The sequence below is a fragment of the Ranitomeya imitator genome, chromosome 7 (genome assembly GCF_032444005.1).
Source record: "Ranitomeya imitator isolate aRanImi1 chromosome 7, aRanImi1.pri, whole genome shotgun sequence".
In the NCBI taxonomy this organism is placed as follows: Eukaryota; Metazoa; Chordata; class Amphibia; order Anura; family Dendrobatidae; genus Ranitomeya; species Ranitomeya imitator.
Window position 1 is genome coordinate 59564659 of NC_091288.1, and position 21490 is coordinate 59586148.

At 43.1% G+C, this 21490-nt stretch overlaps 1 protein-coding gene across 1 annotated transcript; it reads left to right on the top strand.

Annotated features, from left to right (window-relative positions):
- The first annotated feature begins 298 nt into the window (after positions 1 to 298).
- Positions 299 to 1980, top strand: ARL4C (ARF like GTPase 4C). Its single transcript, XM_069733311.1, has one exon. The coding sequence runs from the start codon at positions 623 to 625 to the stop codon at positions 1202 to 1204; it is 582 nt and encodes a 193-aa protein (XP_069589412.1). The 5' UTR covers positions 299 to 622; the 3' UTR covers positions 1205 to 1980.
- Positions 1981 to 21490: the final 19510 nt, after the last annotated feature.

The following is a 21490-nucleotide window of genomic DNA, read 5'->3' on the forward strand; positions in this document are numbered from 1 at the left end:
GGTGATAAATACAGAAGTGGTGATGAGTTTCTATTATATTTTTCCTCCGATTGTTCCTCTCCTGGTTTTTACAACTACTGATGTGAAATACTGACCGAATACTGATCCTGTGAACCTGGCCTTATTATTTGCATTTGTCCAGTTCTGCACAGGTGCACAATCACAGCAGCGATCCCTTGCAGAGCATTTCTCTCACTACTCCAATTGCCCTTTTAAGACTACCCCTCCTTCCATGTCTTAGGGGTGTGAGCAGGGAGGAGATTGATGGCTATGGAAGCAGATTCATTATCATGTGAAGGGCTGGAGGAGGGAGAAAGACTGGAGGTAAAGAGGAGAAAGAGCAGACACTGAGGAGGAGGAGGGTGCACTTCTGGATTTGGATGACATCCCCTCCGTTTACCCGGGGGATCCCTCAGACCACACTCACCCTGGATGACCAGTGACACACAGACATGCACCGTGGGTGAGGCTGTCAGGGCCGGCTGGGCAGGGTGGGATCCCAGTGTCTCTGGCCACACTGCTGACAGTCAGGGCATGCATGGGCTGAGGATCGTCAGAGGGCACCACAGGCAGGTGATCACCGTGTGCTGCTGCTGCTGCTGCTGTGTCTGAGCCTCCAGACATGGGGAACATCTCCTCCAACATCTCCTCCTTCCAGTCTCTGCACATCGTCATGCTCGGCCTGGACTCTGCCGGGAAGACCACCGTATTATATCGGCTGAAGTTTAATGAGTTTGTGAACACTGTGCCCACCATCGGCTTCAACACTGAAAGGATAAGACTGAGCAATGGGGCAGCCAAGGGGATCAGCTGTCACTTCTGGGATGTGGGGGGCCAGGAGAAGCTGCGCCCCCTCTGGAAGTCCTACAGCCGCTGTACAGACGGCATCATCTATGTGGTGGACTCTGTGGACTCGGACCGGCTGGAGGAGGCAAAGACCGAGCTGCACAAAGTGACTAAGTTTGCAGAGAACCAGGGGACTCCTCTGCTGGTCATCGCCAACAAGCAGGATCTGCCCAAGTCCCTGGCAGTGGTGGAGATTGAGAGGCAGCTGGCCCTGCAGGAGCTGAGCCCATCTACCCCTTACCACGTCCAGCCGGCCTGTGCCATCATTGGAGAGGGGCTGACAGAGGGCATGGACAAACTCTATGAGATGATCCTCAAGAGGAGGAAGGCGCTGAAGCAGAAGAAAAAGCAGCGATAACACTGGGCTTCTGCCAGGATGCCAACCAAAGATGCCCACCATGGTTGTGGCCGGTGATCTGCTGCTGTTGGCGTTTCTACAAACTCCTTGCACTGTGTGACAAGGGGGGGAACTAATTTTACCCCACATGCAGGGCAGGACCCTGCCATTTAACCCCTCGCTTGCTGAAGTCATTGCTGAGCAATATATGCCCCCCCCCCCAAAAAAAAAAAAAAAACCTCCAGAGCCTCAAAGGGAGGTATAATAAAATGGTGTATGAAGTGTTTGGGGCCCCCAGACCTGGTACTGGACCAGGTGACGAGTGGACCACATATGATCAATCTGTATAATTTATCCGACCGCCAAAAATAATGAAACTTGAAGTTTTTTTTAATGCTGACATTCTTCTGTGGTGACTTGTCCTGATATCACTGCCCCTGTGGGGTGATGGTGGGTCTTCAGGGGGTTGATGTCTTTCCTGTCTGGTCTGACAGCTGTACCCGGGTGTCCTTTTTTTTTTTCTTTTCCTCCCTCCTTTCTTCACACTGGACTGTTTCTCTTCTTCACAGCCACAGGTCCCAAATGTAACATTAATTTTGTGATACGTTTCTGTAATTCATTCTCGATGAGTAAGAGGGTTCCGATTTAGGGTGGGGATCCATGGCTGGTATCATCCGGTGCCCATTTCTACTGCATGAGATTAATATGTGAGATTGCTAGGATTGCCTGTTGTTTCTTGTCTTTTCTAGCCTCCATATTATTTGCACTCCTTACTAAAAATGATTGTTGAATTTTAATTACACCCTTGTCTGTCTGTTTTGCTGGTCTCTGTGTTCTCTTTGCATTCATGGTTGATGAACCCGCACCCCCCCCCCCCCCCCACCCCGAAATATCAATAGGGAAGGGGATCACACTGGAAATAATGCACTTGTCTGCACAGACCTTATTTGATACTGATTTTTATATACAAGATTTCTACCCCTACGTTACCCCTATGGGTAGAGTGTGGTATATATTTGTATTCCATTTGTGTGTATTTTTTTTTTTTCTTTAATTCTACGATTAAAATCAATTGGCTTTGAGATTCGATCAAGAATAGGATTATTTTTTTTTCCATCAGTAATCACGAGGTCTCCAAGATTGATGTATATAGAGATCAGGCACGACCGGGCAAGGATCCTCAACATGTCCGCATTGTAAGCCATGTTTGACTGTGCTTCCATCTGCACCAACATCAATATTTCTCAGCACTCCTAGATACATACACATAGGAATTGTTGTATTTATGCACAAAAATGCAATTCTGTCAACACAGACGTATCGCTGAAAACAAACCTGGCCCATTAGAAATCCCATCTGTGATATCTTGAGTCATCAGCTACTATACATTTGCTTTCAGCCTTGCTCTGGGTGATGGATGCAGTGTGTTACTAATGTCTGGATGAAGCTTGGTGGTCTGTCTGCAGCCCTCAGACTTGGCTTGGTCAAATTGTCTCTTTCATATCTGCTGTGTCTTCAGACTTTTGTCCAGAAAGGCGTTGTCCGTGGTCTCGTTCTATACTTTCCAGTGGTAAAGAATATGTTTTATGTAGCAAACTGAAGAGAAATCCCAGTGTATGCAGCTGACTAATCCCCTATCCATTCTTAAATTGTATGATTTGTATAATATTTATTATACAGCAGTGTTTTCATTTTTATACGTTTCTTTTCTAAATTATATTAAAATAAAGAAAGCATGGGTAATAATTTTATGTGCCACCTGGGCAGGAATTACTAACGAATTGCAGAAGGGATAATGAATAGAAAATGTTAGTTTTTTTTAAATGCACAATATACAAGTTTCACAATAGTGAAAAATGCACCTATTGTTTTTCCTCATATCCGTGAGCTTTTCCGACACGTGGTGCTTTTCATTTGTCTATCTAGTATGATAGCAGTAATTATTAATGCATGGCGAGTGATGAAACCAGGAATAATGTGGATTTTATTTTATTTTTTTTAAATCATATTCTGAATATTATTATTTTTTTTTTTTTTAACCATGCTTTATTTATTACAGTAAAGTAAAACCAGAAATGATGGAAAACATTTTTTTTTTTTCTTGCATGTACCACTCGCCTTGTTTTATGAATATTGCATTGTGCTTCTTGCCTATCATTTCCACCCTCTTATAGCAACAGTGTACTTGACAAGCACATATTGTGCCCATGTATTACAGCATTATACCGGTCTATTAATCTTTTTTTTTTTTTAATCTGATTAGATACAAGTGATGATTTTATATGGTTTTGCTGCTGCCTGGCTGCTCCTACTCTTCTCTGCCGTTAGCACGGTCTTGGACAGGTGTGCCATTTCAGATGACTGGTTGATAATCATACTCTGCCCAACAACTGCCATTTTTTTGGATAGGGCTGTCAGGCAGCAAATCCTTAGCAAGACCTCGTTCAAAAGTCCATTTTTTTTGTTCACGTGCATAAAAACTGATACAAGTACCATTAATGTTTTGGATCTGAGTGTCATTAGTGTTCGGGACAGTGTCAGTTTCTACTATCCGTGTTTGTCACGTATGGATCAATACCGTATTTTTCAGACTATAAGATGCACCTAGGTTTTAGAGGAGGCAAAAAATATGGTAAAATATTTAATATCGTGTCTGCTGACACTGTTATGGGGGAGATCTGCTGCTGGAGGGCCACAAGTTGTGCAACACCATTGTTTGCACAACCGATGCGGCTCTGCAGCTGTTGCAAAACTACGGCTCCCATCATCGCAACCTGTATAAGCATGATGGGAGTTGTTGTTTTGCAACAGCTGCAGGGCCCCGTTGACAGGTGGCCCTGCAGTGGAATTAAAAAAAAGGAGGATCTCGATTTGCACATGTGCGTCAAGGAGAACCATTTTGCTGGAGACCACCACTGGCTTCCTGCAACGGCGACCTGGCTGCTGTGACACCGCTCCACTGCCTCTGCTCCGCCACAGCGAGGCATATAAGCTACATTCGAACTATAAGGCTGCCGTCACACTATCAGTATTTGGTCAGTATTTTACATCAGTATTCGTAAGCCAAAACCAGACGTGAAACAATCAGAGGAAAAGTATAATAGAAACATCTGCACCACTTCTGTATTTATCACCCACTCCTGGTTTTGGCTTACAAATACTGATGTAAAATACTGAGAAAAACTGCCAGTGTGGCGGCAGCCTAAGAGGTACTCCCATTTTCCTACCAAGTTTGGGTAAAAAAAAGTTGATCTTTATAGCCCTAAAAATACGGTAAAGTTTTTCCTAGACACTGCACAAAACGCTGATGCCATCCAAGTGCTGTCTGTGATTTTTCACGGACCCATGGACTTATATTGGCACTTTTCATCCGTGGTGCCGGTAAAAATGGACGTCTGTGATTTTTGCAGGGATACACGGTTTACAAAAGACAAGGACATGTGAACAGCGCCATAGACTATAAAGGATGCATGTTTTACTTGTGAAAATCATATTTAGATCACGTACATGAAACACTGATGCCTAAAATATGTCACTCCTTTAACTTGAAAGTGTTTTTTTTTGTTTTGTTTTTTTTTGAGTTAACTTTTTCCCTTTATTGGCATGCAAAAGGATAAAATAATAAAATCAGTTGTTACACATCTTTCCACAATCCAGCACTGCCTCTGTGCTGCTCCGCTCTGTTTAACAGCTGCACATCACTGCTGCAGCCGATCACTAAGTGCAGCATCTCTGCTGATGTAGACGGCACAAGCCACTGAGCTCAATGATTGGCTGCAGGGGTGATGTGTATTGTAGTCGTGATGCCACCACTGCAGCTAGTAAAACAAAAACCAGTGGAGCGGTGGAGAGACGGCGCTGGACCCTGGAAGTGCCAGTTGCTTTTATTATTTTAATCCAAAGCTAGCCGATTAGAGAACAAAAAATTAAAAAACGAAAACCCCTTAGAGGCAGGTTTGCCACTTAAATAATGGTACAGTTAGGCTTTAGCAGGACTAAAAGGGGTTATTTCTCCAAAAACATCCATTTCATTAGTACTGGGAACTGAAGGAAAATGTCAGCTATTCATATTCATGGTCTTATATGAAATACGGATGTAGCTATAGTTAAAGAACGCAGATGACGCTGCACTGGGATATCACAGAGCAGAAAAGTCTAATCTGACACCTAACATGAGATGAGTCAATGGCTTTTACAATGGTAACTTGTACATCGTCATTTCGAACAGCGAGATTCTGCTAGATCTACGATGCCTGTATGTCCTACTGTGGTCAAATACGGACAGTTTTTCTCTTATTTTATTCCTGCTGCTTCCCTAAGTATCCCACTTTTTGTCTTTTTTTTTTTTAATTATTTTTTTTAAATCCACCATACGGTTCCAGAGATCTGGGCCTTTAGATAGTTTTTATGTTATTTACAAAGAGGGCAATGCTCGCAGGGTAATAATGCAGAGCAACCCAAAGACCTGCCCCAAGAGAATCCATGAGCCATGTCCCCTCGTAAAGACCATAAGAAGGAACATAAGTCTGGAACCGTATGGACATTTTATAATAAAAAAAAACAAAAAACTGTAGTACTTGGGGGAGAGGGAGAAATATAATAAGAGCAAAATCTGGACACTACTGACCTGGTGGCATTAAACTTTACATCTAGTCTACTTCTGTTGGAGATGTTTTTTTGTTTCTAGCAATATGATGTGTTAAGAACATGACTGCTCATATTCCTCCATGTCACTTCTATTAGAGGTAATTTGCTTTTCTTTTAGGACTTGTTCCAGGAAATTGTTCATGACAGCAGACTTGGGCTGGCCATGCACGTCAGACAGCGGTCAGCTGAGCCTACATTTTGGTTGGAAAGGGAAAAGTGGAGGAAGCAGCAGCCAGACATCTCCTCTGGTAGCAGGTTATTCTCTAAGAAAAAAGGGTAGAATGTGTTAAAATCCAATAGACTATTTTCCCAATATCTGTTGTTGGGGTAGAGTAAGGAGGCCCATACCTATTATATGGTTGACTTGATTTTTGGTGTTCGATTAGGATTTTTGTGTAGCTTTCTGGTGTTTTTGATGGCAAAGACTTCTATTTTTCCTTTACACAGTACTAGAAACTCTGCAGAAACTTGACATACCAGATACCATAAATGTAATAAAAAGAAGATGCCATGACTGAGCTGCTGCTTTATAACCTAGCACAGGAAAAGATAAGTCCGGGCTGGGTGTTGGTAAAGTGAGGGTCTTGCGCCTATGCACGCCATCTTTAGCCGATGGTGTTGGTTGGCCAGGACCATGAGTTCCACAAACTATTATATTAGACTTCCATTCAAACAGTGGAACTTTACTGAACTTGAGAAGGGTCATGTACAAGGGACACCGTGTTAAATCCGTTTCCTTCACAATGAAAAGCATTTTCACACAGTCTTCTTCCACTGTAGTCTACTCCATTGCTGGTACAGCACACTGTTTTGCCCTTCTTCGCCATAATCCAGCTTCTAGACCACAGTCCTGAACAGCAAGTTTCTCTCTATTTGCTCAGCGGTTCTGCGTCCTATTACTATGGACGCCCCTTGGTTTACTGCTCAGGTGCCCCACTAGTCCAACTCTCTGTCCTCTTTGGGTCCATTGTTACTTTCATCCCTAGCAAGGTCTCATATTTCTCATGGCACGTCACCCTATCCAAGGACCTCTTTAACCCCTTAAGCCCCGAGGGTGGTTTGCACGTTAATGACCGGGCCAATTTTTACAATTCTGACCACTGTCCCTTTATGAGGTTATAACTCTGGAACGCTTCAACGGATCTTGGCGATTCTGACATTGTTTTCTCGTGACATATTGTACTTCATTTTAGTAGTAACATTTATTCGATATAACTTGCGTTTATTTGTGAAAAAAACGGAAATTTGGCGAAAATTTTGAAAATTTCGCAATTTTCCAACTTTAAATTTTTATGCCCTTAAATCACAGAGATATGTCACGCAAAATACTTAATAAGTAACATTTCCCACATGTCTCCTTTACATCAGCACAATTTTGGAACCAAAATTTTTTTTTGTTAGGGAGTTATAAGGGTTCAAAGTTGACCAGCAATTTCTCATTTTTACAACACCATTTTTTTTTAGGGACCACATCTCATTTGATGTCATTTTGAGGGGTCTATATGATAGAAAATACCCAAGTGTGACACCATTCTAAAAACTGCACCCCTCAAGGTGCTCAAAACCACATTCAAGAAGTTTATTAACCCTTCAGGGGTTTCACAGGAATTTTTGGAATGTTTAAATAAAAATGAATATTTAACTTTTTTTCACACAAAATTTATTTCAGCTCCAATTTGTTTTATTTTACCAAGGGTAACAGGATAAAATGGATGCCAAACATTGTTGGCCAATTTGTCCTGAGTACGCTGATACCCCGTATATGGGTGTAAACCATTGTTTGGGCGTATGGCAGAGCTCGGAAGGGAAGGAGCGCCATTTTACTTTTCAATGCAAAATTGACTGGAATTGAGATGGGATGCCATGTTGCGTTTGGAGAGCCCCTGATGTGCCTAAACATTGAAATCCCCACAAGTGACACCATTTTGGAAAGTAGACCCCTTAAGGAACTTATCTAGAGGTGTGGTGAGCACTTTGACCCAACAAGTGCTTCACAGAAGTTTATAATGCAGAGCCGTAAAAATAAAAAATCATATTTTTTCACAAAAATAATCTTTTCGCCACCAATTTTTTATTTTCCCAAGGGTAAGAGAAGAAATTAGACCACAAAAGTTGTTGTGCAATTTGTCCTGAGTGCGACGATACCCCATATGTGGGGGTAAACCACTGTTTGGGCGCATGGCAGAGCTCGGAAGGAAAGGAGCGCCATTTGACTTTTCAATGCAAAATTGACTGGAATTGAGATGGGACGCCATGTTGCGTTTGGAGAGCCCCTGATGTGCCTAAACATTGGAACCCCTCACAAGTGACACCATTTTGAAAAGTAGACCCCTTAAGGAACTTATCTAGATGTGTGGTGAGCACTTTGACCCAACAAGTGCTTCACAGAAGTTTATAATGCAGAGCCGTAAAAATAAAAAATCTTATTTTTTCACAAAAATGATCTTTTCGCCCCCAATTTTTTATTTTCCCAAGGGTAAGAGAAGAAATTAGACCACAAAAATTGTTGTGCAATTTGTCCTGAGTGCGACGATACCCCATATGTGGGGGTAAACCACTTTTTGGGTGCATAGCAGAGCTCGGAAGGGAAGGAGCGCCATTTGACTTTTCAATGCAAAATTGACTGGAATTAAGATGGGACGCCATGTTGGTTTGGAGAGCCCCTGATGTGCCTAAACATTAAAAACCCCCACAAGTGACACCATTTTGGAAACTAGACCCTCTAAGGAACTTATCTAGATGTGTTTTGAGAGCTTTGAACCCCCAAGTGTTTCACTACAGTTTATAACGCAGAGCTGTTAAAATAAATTTATTTTTTTTTCGCAAAAATTTTTTAGCCCCCAGTTTTGTATTTTCACAAGGGTAACATAATAAATTGGACCCCAAAAGTTGTTGTCCAATTTGTCCTGAGTACGCTGATACCCCATATGTGGGGGGGAACCACTGTTTGGGCGCATGGCAGAGCTCGGAAGGGAAGGAGCGCCATTTGGAATGCAGACTTAGATGGATTGGTCTGCAGGAGTCACGTTGCATTTGCAGAGCCCCTGATGTACCCAAACAGTACAAACCCCCCACAAGTGACCCCATATTAGAAACTAGACCTCCCATGGAACTTATCTAGATGTGTTGTGAGAACTTTGAACCCCTAAGTGTTTCACTACAGTTTATAACGCAGACCCGTGAAAATAAAAATTCTTTTTTTTTTCACAAAAATGATTTTTTAGCCCCCAGCTTTGTATTTTTACAAGGGTAACAGAATAAATTGGACCCCAAAAGTTGTTGTTCAATTTGTCCTGAGTACGCTGATACCCCATATGTGGGGGGGAACCACTGTTTGGGCTCATGGCAGAGCTCCGAAGGGAAGGAGCGCCATTTGGAATGCAGACTTAGATGGATTGGTCTGCAGGCGTCACGTTGCATTTGCAGAGCCCCTGATGTACCCAAACAGTAGAAACCACCCACAAGTGACCCCATATTGGAAACTAGACCTCCCATGGAACTTATCTAGATGTGTTGTGAAAACTTTGAACCCCCAAGTGTTTCACTACAGTTTACAACGCAGAGCCGTGAAAATAAAAATCCTTTTTTTTCCCACAAAAATGATTTTTAGCCCCCCAAATTTTTATTTTCCCAAGGATAACAAGAGAACTTGGACCCAAAAAGTTGTTGTCCAATTTGTCTCGAGTACGCTGATACCCCATATGTTGGGGTAAACCCCTGTTTGGGCGCACGGGAGAGCTCGGAAGTGAAGGAGCACTGTTTTACTTTTTCAATGCAGAATTGGCTGGAATTGAGATCGGACGCCATGTCGCGTTTGGAGAGCCCCTGATGTGTCTAAACAGTTGAAACCCCCCAATTATAAATGAAACCCTAATCCAAACGCACCACTAACCCTAATCCCAACTGTAACCCTAACCACACACCTAACCCAGACACACCCCTAATTCTAATCCCAACCCTAATCCCAACCGTAAATGTAATCCAAACCCTAACCCTAGCCCCAACCCTAGCCCTAACCCTAACCCTAACCGGAAAATGGAAATAAATACATTTTTTTTAATTTTATTATTTTTCCCTAAGGCTAGGTTCACATTGCGTTAGGGAAATCCGTTTAGCACTAGCGGATTGCGCTAACACAATGTCTTTTTAGGTGTCGTGTTTAGTGGTCGCGTTAACGTCCCCGCTCTGGAAGATCGGGGATCGGACCTCGGGCGCGCCGCGGACGCTGCAAGCAGCGTCTGAGGCGCGCCACAAAAGAATGGCACCTTGCTAGCGCGAGCCGAAAATGGCACGCTCTAGCGATGCGCTACACCTGAAAATCACATTGCTGTCAATGGTTGTGCTAACGGACCCGTTGCACGGCGTTAATTGTGACATTTTCGCCGTGCAACGCTGTCCGTTAGCGTTAACCCATTAACGCAATGTGAACCTAGCCTAACTAAGGGGGTGATGAAGGGGGGTTTGATTTACTTTTATAGCGAGTTTTTTAGCGGATTTTTATGATTGGCAGCCGTCACACACTAAAAGACGCTTTTTATAGCAAAAAAGTTTTTGCGTCTCCACATTTTGAGACCTATAATTTTTCCATATTTTGGTCCACAGAGTCATGTGAGGTCTTGTTTTTTGCGGGACGAGTTGACGTTTTTATCGGTTACATTTTCGGACACGTGACAGTTTTTGATCGCTTTTTATTCCGATTTTTTTGTGAGGCAGAATGACCAAAAACCAGCTATTCATGAATTTCTTTTGGGGGAGGCGTTTATACCGTTCCGCGTTTGGTAAAATTGATGAAGCAGTTTTATTCTTCGGGTCAGTACGATTACAGCGACACCTCATTTATATCATTTTTTTTATGTTTTGGCGCTTTTATGCGATAAAAGCTATTTTATAGAAAAAATAATTATTTTGGCATCGCTTTATTCAGAGGACTATAACTTTTTTATTTTTTTGGTTATGATGCTATATGGCGGCTCGTTTTTTGCGGGACAAGATGACGTTTTCAGAGGTAACATGGTTATTTATATCCGTCTTTTTGATCGCGTGTTATTCCACTCTTTGTTCAGCGTTATGATAATAAAGCGTTGTTTTTTGGCTCGTTTTTTTTTTTTTTTTCTTACGGTGTTCACTGAAGGGGTTAACTAGTGGGCCAGTTTTATAGGTCGGGTCGTTACGGACGCGGCGATACTAAATATGTGTACTTTTATTGTTTTTTTGTTTTTTTTTATGTAAAGAAATGTATTTATGGGAATAATATTTTTTTTTTTCTGCTTTATTTAGGAATTTTTTTTTAATTTTTTTTTTTACAAGTGTGGAAATTTTTTTTTTTTACTTTTTCACTTTGTCCCAGGGGGGGACATCACAGATCACCGATCTGACAGTGTGCACAGCACTCTGTTAGATCGGTGATCTAACATACAGCCGGGCAGGATTAGAGCTGCAGCTGCAGCCTGATCCTGACCCGGAAGTGCTCCCTGCAGGACCCGGATGCAGCCCGGCGGCCATTTTGGATCCGGGGACTGCAGGGAGAAGACGCTCGGTACACGGTGAGCACATCACCGTGTACCGATCGTCTCAGGGAAGCCCGCAGGGAGCCCCCTCCCTGCGCGATGCTTCCCTGCACCGCCGGCACACCGCGATCATCTTTGATCGCGGTGTGCCGGGGGTTAATGTGCCGGGAGCGGTCCGTGACCGCTCCTGGCACATAGTGCCGGATGTCAGCTGCGATAGGCAGCTGACACCCGGCCGCGATCGGCCGCGCTCCCCCCGTGAGCGCGGCCGATCGCATATGACGTACTATCCCGTCCATGGGAATTAAGTCCCAGGTCACCTGGACGGGATAGTACGTCATATGGGATTAAGGGGTTAAGGTGGAAGGCCACTGTGTCTCATCAGTAATTCTTTTCAGGACCTTACTATCCCTGTCCATACATCTCTTTATGTTGTTGCTCAACTCTTGGCAGCACTGCACACTTGTTACATTTTCAGACTCTTAACTCACTCTAAGGGCTCATTTCCATTTGCGAGAAACACGTCCGTGTTTCGCATGTGAAAACCAAGCTCTGGCGCCGGCACTTGGGAGCGGAGCGTGCGGCCACATAGCAATACATGGAGCTGCACGCTCCACTCCCAAGTGCCGGCGCCAGAGCTTGGTTTTCACATGCGAGACACGGAGGTGTTTCTCGCAAATGGAAAAGAGCCCTAAGGAGGTAATCCAGTGCTTTCCCTATCAATAAGCCCTCCCCTGTGGGCTAGTCCCAAAATTAACTACTTCTGTCCCTGCTGTCTGTCGCTGGGCAGAACTCCCCTTCCTAAAGATATTTATATAAAAATTGTATATAATAGTATTATGCCAACTTTAGCGCATAGATTACAGCAAAACCAAAGAACTGGGCCAGACTCTAAACTGATAACATGTTCTTTCACTTTTGCATGTGTAACACATTGACCATTTCAGAAACAAAACCCAAGAAAAATCAAAATTAGCATATACTCTACAGCAAGTAAAGTATAATGATGCATGTAAATAACATATAAATTAATTAACGCTATTTTGATTTAAAAAAAAGCATAAAAGCCATCCCACCACGACAAAGTGTACCCATCGGGACTGTCCTAAGCTGTCGTAAGTAGGGTTGAGCAAAATGGATCGGACAAATTCAAAAAACGCCGACTTTCGTCAAAGTCGGGTTTCATGAAACCCGACCCGATCCTAGTGTGGGGTCGGCCAAGAGGTCGGCGATCTTCGCGCCAAAGTTGCGTTTCATATGACGCTTTCAGCGCCATTTTTCAGCCAATGAAGGAGGGCACAGAGTGTGGGCAGGGTGATGACATAGGTCTTGGTCCCCACCATCTTAGAGAAGGGCATGACAGTGATTGGCTTGCTTTCTGCAGCGTCACGGGCTATAAAGGGGCGTGCACGATGACCTCCATCTTACTTCTGCCGATCGCCATCTTACTTCTGCCGATCGTAGCATAGGGAGAGGTTGCCACAGCTTCATCAGAAGAAGGGATATAGTTAGGGAGGGAAGATTAAGCCCCGAAACTGCTTGTGCTGTAGCGATTTCCACTGTCCAACACCACCATTTGTTTGCAGGGACAGTGGAGTTTATATTTTTGTGCATCAGCTCTGTAGCTTATTAGGCTGCCTTGATAGCTGTATTGCTGTTTGTACGCCGCTGTGCAAACCAACTGCTTTTTTAAAAGCAAAAATCCTGTTGCTCCTTTCTGCACAGTTATCTTGTTTGTTTGTCCACACTTTTGTGTGCAGCAGTCCTTTTTATTGCTGCCATACTTGTCCTGAGATCATTGTAGGGAGATTGAAATTGTCCTACAGTCCTTGATACAGGAAAGAAATATATCTTGGTACCGTGTTAGCCAGTAGATAGAAAAATATTTAGAATTGAGAGTCCTCAGTGGTTGATACCTTTTAATGGCTAACTGAAAAGATGGTAACAAATTGCAAGCTTTCGAGACTACATACGTCTCTTCATCAGGCAAAGACTAAAACAAATTCTGAAGAATCACATATTTATGCACAACATAGTATAGAAAAAAAAAAAGAGGGGAAAAAAACCATGGATAAGCCAGGTGACATGAAGCAGAATTACCATGGGTGATAAACAGTTACGTCCATAAATATTGGGCCAATTCATAGATAAGGATTGTTTTATTGTCCTGTGATTAGGGACTCTGTTGTGGTAACCCCACATGGTCTGATGGGCAAGTTCCTTAGTTGATGTAAAAAGACATAAATCCATGTGACACATTCATTCCTGCAGTTAGTGTCCTCGGACCGAAACGTTGCCGCAGGAGGCAGAATAAACATGTGAGCTGCTTTTTCACATCCTGTTGTGGTGCTGTCCTTCTCTTCATTTGAATTTGGATCCATATACTGGGATGGACCCCCTGGTGAGGACGTGCACCCTTGTGTCTATAGAGACTGTGTAACTATAGGGTGCGGCTTTACTATTTTTTTGATACTTTGATTCCCCATTGACTTGCATTGGGTTTCGTGTTTCGGTCGGCCCCCGACTTTTCGCAATAATCGGCCGATTTCACCCGACCCGACTTTTCGTGTCGGGTGAAATGGTATATGCTCATTTTGTTTTTTTCTTAATACACTGAGTCAATCAGGTCAGAATAAATATATACTCTAGAAGCAATTACAAAGAAATTGATTGCTCTTTTCTAGCTCCCACAGAGATCACTTGCTGCTCCGTACTCTACCATGCACCTCTGTTCCCTGGTCCAGGAATCAATGTCAGATATACTCCCCCGGAAGCACTGAATATTTTGGTAACACCGCATGGGATGGAGCATGACATAATTACTTCTGTTGGATTCATGCAGACAACATCAGAGAAAACAAAAGTCTCCTTATGCCTCCTTATGAATTTGAAAGGCTTATGGATTAATAGGAAGAAGCTAGTCATCACTTTGGGTGACATAGTCATTATAAAAAAATATCTGTATGCATAACACCTATAGGCTGGAAAATGCTATCAAGCTCCATGTGCTCAGTAGATTGTGAGAAATGCGCAAATCATGTTTGTTCATGTTTCCAAAGGCACCTTCCAAAATACGTAACTTATTTACCGGCCCAACCATCACATTGGATGCGGGATGCTTTTCTGTGGGGTACAACAGACCTTTATTACCGTATTTCATAGTAATTTAGGAAGAATGCCTGATCAGTGATGGATACAAGCTTTGTCTACAGTTACATACACTTATTTTTTTATTCCACTTTACTCAGATGTTTATTTCCCCACTTATTTGAACAAAACAGGTTAGACAATCTGTAAAAATGACATGATTTCTATGACATGATCATTTATGGTGCAGTTAATTTATTTTCTAGAGACCCTGCTCATTGGGTGTGCCATCATACTGATTTGCTTATGTGTGTCCTCAAAATCCATTATTTCAGGTGAAGTATTTCCTGTTCACCAGAATGTAACTTATTTATTTGGAATTAGGATATTGTATAAACAAAGTAAATTATTCCATCAATAAAGCCGGTTTTAAATATCTGAGGGGTCAATGCCTCGGGTTTACCGCAACAGAGAGGGGCCAAAAGACCACAACGTCTGATTTCACGTACTCCTGCACTGACTGGAAGCACTTCACCTCCATATTAAAAGTTGCAGGTTTCTGTTAGCAGTGCAGGGGTTAAACTGTTCAGCTTAGAGTTTCTGAAGGCTTCTTGCTTGGATGATCTCAGCTGTTCAGTGTTGGCCACTGGCCTCTGGCAATCTGGATTGCCAGTGTTAATCTTGTACTGCCTAGCATGAAGTGAAGGTGTCAGTTGTTGGTCGAGGCATTTGGAGTGTTGATCTGCAATTGTTGCTTGAGAAATCGCATACAGCAGAAACCTCATCCTCTCCTGTTTTGTTTACCTCCCTTATCTCCCCGGTGTTCCTCTCTGTTGCCTGTGAGTGCATATTTGTATGTTTGATATTTTCATTTATCCCTGTACATCCTCCCTTGTTACTCTGGTTTGTATATATACATACACTATTACTCCTCACTTCCCTGGGTGGGGGAGGGGGGCCGATATAGGGTTGATTCAGGAGGTCAGCAAGGTGCGTGGACCCGGCATCTTCATCATCAGAAGTAAGGCTGGTTTCACATTTGCGGTTTTTTTTTTTGCGTTCTTGCGGTAAAAAACACAAAAAAAGCATGCGTTTTTTTCCTATATTTAACATTAAAAACGCATGCTTTTTTTTTGCATGCGTTTTTCCAACGCATGCGTTTTTGCTCTGCATGCGTTTTGTTGCAGAAATGCAACATGTAGTAATTTTTCCGGCGTTTTTTATGCCGCGAAAAAATGCATGCCTTTTTTCGCGGCAAAAAAACGTATTGATGTCTATGTAAACGCATGCGTTTTTAAGCACATGCGTTTGCATGCGTTTTTATAGAAAAACACAAGAAAACACCCTAACCCAAACTCTAACCCTAACCCAAACCCTAACCCAAACCCTAACCCAAACCCTAACCCAAACCCTAACCCAAACCCTAACCCAAACCCTAACCCAAACCCTAACCCAAACCCTAACCCAAACCCTAACACAAACCCTAACACAAACCCTAACACAAACCCTAACCCAAACCCTAACCCAAACCCTAACCCAAACCCTAACCCTAGGGATCCTAACCCTAACCCCAAGGGTTAGGGTTAGGATCCCTAGGGTTAGGGTTAGGATCCCTAGGGTTAGGGTTAGGATCCCTAGGGTTAGGGTTAGAGTTTGGGTTTGTGTTAGAGTTTGTGTTAGAGTTTGTGTTTTAGGGTTAGGGTTAGAGTTTGTGTTTTAGGGTTAGGGTTGGAGTTTGTGTTTTAGGGTTAGGGTTAGGATCCCTAGGGTTACTAGGGATCCTAACCCTAAGCCTAACCCTAGGTATTTCTGTTTATAGTGGGTTTTCTAGTTGATTTTGATGATTGGCAGCTGTCACACACTTCTCTTCATGCGTTTCAAAAACGCAAACGCAGGAAAAAACGCTTGTAAACGCGTCAAAACGCCACGTTTGCGTTAAAACATGCAAAAACGCATGCGCCTAAAAAGCGCAGCGTTTAAACGCATTTTTGCACCAAATGCGTTTAAATGCGTTTGCGTTAAAATCGCTGCAGATCAAAACGCAAGTGTTAAACCAGCCTAATCTGGAAAGCAGTGATAGCTATGGTGCCCCTAGCATTAGGGAAAGGGAATGAGCCCCTGGCCCTGGGATATCTGACAACAGAGTTGTGACAGTCCAAATACGCACTGCATTGCACAAACTGGCTACTAATATCTTGACCTGAACTCAACAGCCTCTTATACACCTATGAAGCTGTAGATTTTAGGTCTGGAGACTGAGTCGGTCCGGAAAATCAGAGTCTATTCTTTGACTCTGAATGTTGGATGTGTGTAACCCGTCACTATCTCTTTGTATATGATTTACTAAATGGATACTTTCACTGAGGTCAAGTAATATTCAGTCTAGGCTGGCTACTCTTTTAAAGGGAACCTGTCACCTGAATTTGGCGGGACCGGTTTTCGGTCATATGGGCGGAGTTTTGGGGTGTTTGATTCACCCTTTCCTTACCCGCTGGCTGCATGCTGGCCACAATATTGGATTGAAGTTCATTCTCTGTCCGCCGTAGTACACGCCTGCGTAAGGCAAGATTGATAACTGTGCAGGCGTGTACTACGGAGGACAGATAATGAACTTCAATCCAATATTACGGCCAGCATGCAGCCAGCGGGTAAGGAAAGGGTGAATAAAACACCCGAAAACTCCGCCCATATGACCGAAAACTGGTCCCGCCAAATTCAGGTGACGGGTTCCCTTTAACAATGCCAGTTTTCTTTCTCTCTTGCACAGTAGCTCATCTTGGTATTTTCTCTTTGTTCCCCCAGGTGCACAGGATCATATGATACCCAAATACAATAGAAATAGAAGAAAGTCCAGCATCACTGGTTGCAAGAGTGGAAAAGTAAACCTCTCCATACGCTTTCCAAGGACAACACGTTTCAAACAAATGTTTTTCTTTTGAGTGACTGAAATGTGTTGCCTTTGGAACACCTGGAAACGATTTTAAGCTTGGTGAAGAAACAAAATAAGAAAGGAACACTTTTTCACTGTTGCAACAGGTGATGCTGGACTTTCTTCTGTTACTGTCAGTTTGATAATTGCATAAAGTTTTTTGAATAAGTTATAAATTACCCATATTTGCCAGTCTTGGTTTACACCTAGATACAGTTCAGGTATATCTGTTTTTTTCCCTATTCAGGATGTTGTATGTGGCCTGTATATTTACATTTCTTAAACAATGTTATTGATAATTGGTTTATTCTTTTGGCAACAATCGAAACCATCTGGAACAATATTGGCCAAATATGAACATAGTCTATGTTCATGAATGCAAAGGTTCAGAGATAAGGATCTATGAACGTGTCCCCAAACTAGTGCCAAACATGACGTATTCAGTATGAATGTTTAATGTAGTGAGTCAATGAATTGTGTAACGCCAGCCCATCACCCTTCGAAGTCTTCTGTGGATTGCATGCTTCAGCGGTCTTTATAAATCAGACCTTGCAAAACTAGTAAAAGGGTTAAAATTTGGGCGGAGATTAAATAAACTTAACAGTGTTTGCAGGGGGGGATGGTGCAGAGAGCCTGGAGACCAAGTTAATTTACTCTCTGGAGTGGAAGCCCCCCTGCAGCTAGTTCCTGGAAATTATAAAACACAATGACAGGAGGCAATAGCCACTTGAAAGTTGTAGATTTGTAGAGCAATTTCAGAAACTCTAATAAGTAGTGCTCTTCCCCCAGGAGGAAGGTTCTCCAGGTGTACAGCTATAAGACCTATCTATTTACACCCTATAAAGCAGACGTCGACTGGAGGAAGTAACATGGAGCGTCAATTACTCAATGTGATCTGGACAATCTGATCATCGTCTCTTTCATGGCTTTAGTTATTACTTAAAATGCTAATCTGAAGGGTTGTCCACTACTCAGACAACCTCTTTTGAATCCCTATGTTTCCGCCTTGTAAAATAATAACACTAAGGCTGGCGTCACACTACCATAGCACTCGGCCCAGTGTTAATCTGTGGGGCAAGTCACATCACCGTTTATTTTCTCAGCCATATTCAGCGTGAGTGTGTAAAATCGCAGCGTGCTGTGATTGTCACCGAGACTCGCCAATGCAAGCCTGTGGGTGCGAGCAAAAAAATTGCACAGCACTCGGACCATGCAAGTGCTGTCCGATTTTTTTTTTTTTTTTTTTTAACGCACCGGTGTCCTTTGAAAATCCGGCAATTCATATGCCACATACAGTAAAATCACACTGACAGGTTAAAATAGAATAGATAGATATATGGGGATAGCACGGTGGCTTAGTGGTTAGCACTGCAGCCTTGCAGAGCTGGAGTCCTGGGTTCAAATCCCACCAAGGACAACATCTGCGAAGAGTTTATGTCTCTCTGTGTTTGCGTGGGTTTCCTCCGGGCACTCTGGTTTCCTCCCACATTCCAAAGACATACTGATAGGGAATTTAGATTGTGATCCCCATTGGGGACAGCGATGATAATGTCTGTAAGGCGCTGCAGAATATGTTAGCGCTATATAAAAATAAAGATTATATACACATAGAATACATGGATATATAGAGGTCAGTGACATATATAATTACGGTACATAGATGAAAAGCCGGCAATTCATCTGCCGTGTACTGTAAAATCACTGCAGGAGCTGACAGAATAGAAGAGATGGATTACACACAGTAAATACACAGAATAGTTATATAAATTTCATGGACAAATACAATTAGTACAGTGTGTGCAGCTTACTGTACATGTATTTAATTAATAAAAGATTATTTTTCTGAAAAAAATGGCGTGGGGTCCCACGTAATTTTAGTAACTAGCAGAGGGAAAGCCGACGGCTGGGGGCTGATGTTTATAGCCTGGGAAGGGGGTAATTCTCATGGAACTTCCCAGGCTATTAATGTCAGTTCACAACTGTATACTTAGCCTTTACTGGATATTAAAATGGGGGGGGCTCTAAAAAAATCACGTAGGGTCCCCCTATAATTAATAACCAGCAAAGGCTATGCAGACAGCTGTGGGCTGATATTAATAGCCTAGGAAGGGGCCATGGATACTGCCCCCCAGGCTAAAACATCAGCTCTCAGCCGCCCCAGGAAAGGTGCATCTCTAAGCTGTGCCAATTCTGGCACTTAGCTTCACTTTTCCCACTTGTCCTGTAGAGGTGGCAACTGGGGTGATAGTTGGGGGGGTTGATGTCACCATTGTACTATCAGGTGACAACAAGCCACGAGGTTAGTAATGGAAAGGCGTCAATAAGATGATGGGCTATTAAACAGAAGCTCTCCTATTTTCCACTTTGAACGTTTTTTTTTTAATATCTATCCATCTATCTATCTAATATATATCTATCTAATATCTATCTGTCTGTTATGATCCAGGTTGGGATTTGCTTCTTCCTTTTCTTTCCCCGGCCTGGTTATGGTGAGGTTAACCTTTTCTGCCTCTATTTGGATCGTGGGTGGCTATTTATTGGTGCCACTCCTGGTAGCATGTGTCAGTGATATTTCCAGTTCCTGGCTTGAGCAGCTGACCTGTATACCTTAGTGATCCTTCTGCCTCTGATTACCCGTATTTGTGCCTGACCCATTCCCTATCCCCGACTTAGTGTGTGTTTGGTGGCTTCCTACAGTGTATGACTCTGCTTCTATTCTGAATGCTGCCTCCTGCTTTCCGTCTCTGTTACTATGTTTCCTGTCTGGCTTTGACTCTTTGGCTTGTACCCTCACAGGTACATACCAGTCCTTGTGAATAGTATCAAAAACAGATTGAGGCAGCACAGAAAGATCCACACTTGGGATCGTAACGTCGCCATATGGGCCATTAAAGAGCACCTTTTTTCTACCTCATTACTGTATGGTGTGCTGCCTCAATCTGTTTTTGATTCTATCTATCTATCTATCTATCTGTTCTGAAGAATATTTCCTTTGAAAACGATGTGTAAATGTCAGAGAATTGCTCTATGTAAAAGCTCATGTTAAAATCGCATTGCAATCTAAAGCAATCACAGTGCATTCGGATGTAAATCTGATCTGATGCTAGGTGTGAAAATTGGATTGTACTCGCATGACACTCACATTACGCATGTGTTTCCTCACCTTTGGACATATCACATACATCCAGAGAAAATGAGAGAGCAGCAGCTCTCACTTCACGCGATCCCCAACCAGGGCCGACACCTCGTGAACGGACACCGGCACTGGAGATGAGTTTAAGGGCTCATACTCACTTGCGAGCAACTCGGATGAGTCTCGCATGTTAAAACCTGGCACTGCTGCCGGCACTCAGATTGGAGCGTGTGGACGCATAGGAATACATGCAGCCGCACGCGCCGCTCCTCTGTGCCAGGTGCGGTGCCGGGTATTGCTGTGCGAGACTCATCCGAGTTGCTCGCAAGTGAGTATAAACCCTAAATGTTGTTATTGGTGATGAAAGAACATGCTCGGATAATATGTTCGAGTCCCTCCGGCTGCATGATTTGCGGCTGTTAGCTGAAACACATGCAGGGATTGCCTGTTTGTTAGACAGTCCCTGCTCGTGTTTTTCGGCTATCTTAACAGCCGTCTATCTTAACAGCCGTACAACATGCAGCCGCAGGGACTCGAACATATTATCTGAGCCCTCCCAAGATATTCATCACGATTTATTATTTCACAAGAGGGAAACATAGGGGTTGTCCAAGTAGTGGACAATCCCTTTAATGCCGTAATACAGCAACATTTCAACTTGCAGTGATAATGGAGCGCAGTACTCAGCTTTCTCTATTTCCAACAATCCCATAGTCAGTGAATGAAGCGGAGGACGTGGTTGGGCACCATCGCCCAAGACAGGGCAGCAGAGCCTTGTTCTCTGATTCTAGAGCCCACGTTCTCACAATCAGTACATTATTTACTATAGATTACTATGTTGGGAATATCATTTTAGTATCTGCCTAATCTGCTTATTTCTAACTAAGGTGTATGAGATATCTCAACTTTCAGCTAATGGCAGATGTGAGCAATGACTATGCCGGGAAGAAGTGGGGAGAGCACCTTATCGGCGTGCACGCAAGAGGTCACAGTGACTCGCCTAC

Excerpts from the sequence above, each read along its gene's own strand:
- ARL4C (XM_069733311.1), top strand. The coding sequence starts at position 623 with ATGGGGAACATCTCCTCCAACATCTCCTCCTTCCAGTCTCTGCACATC.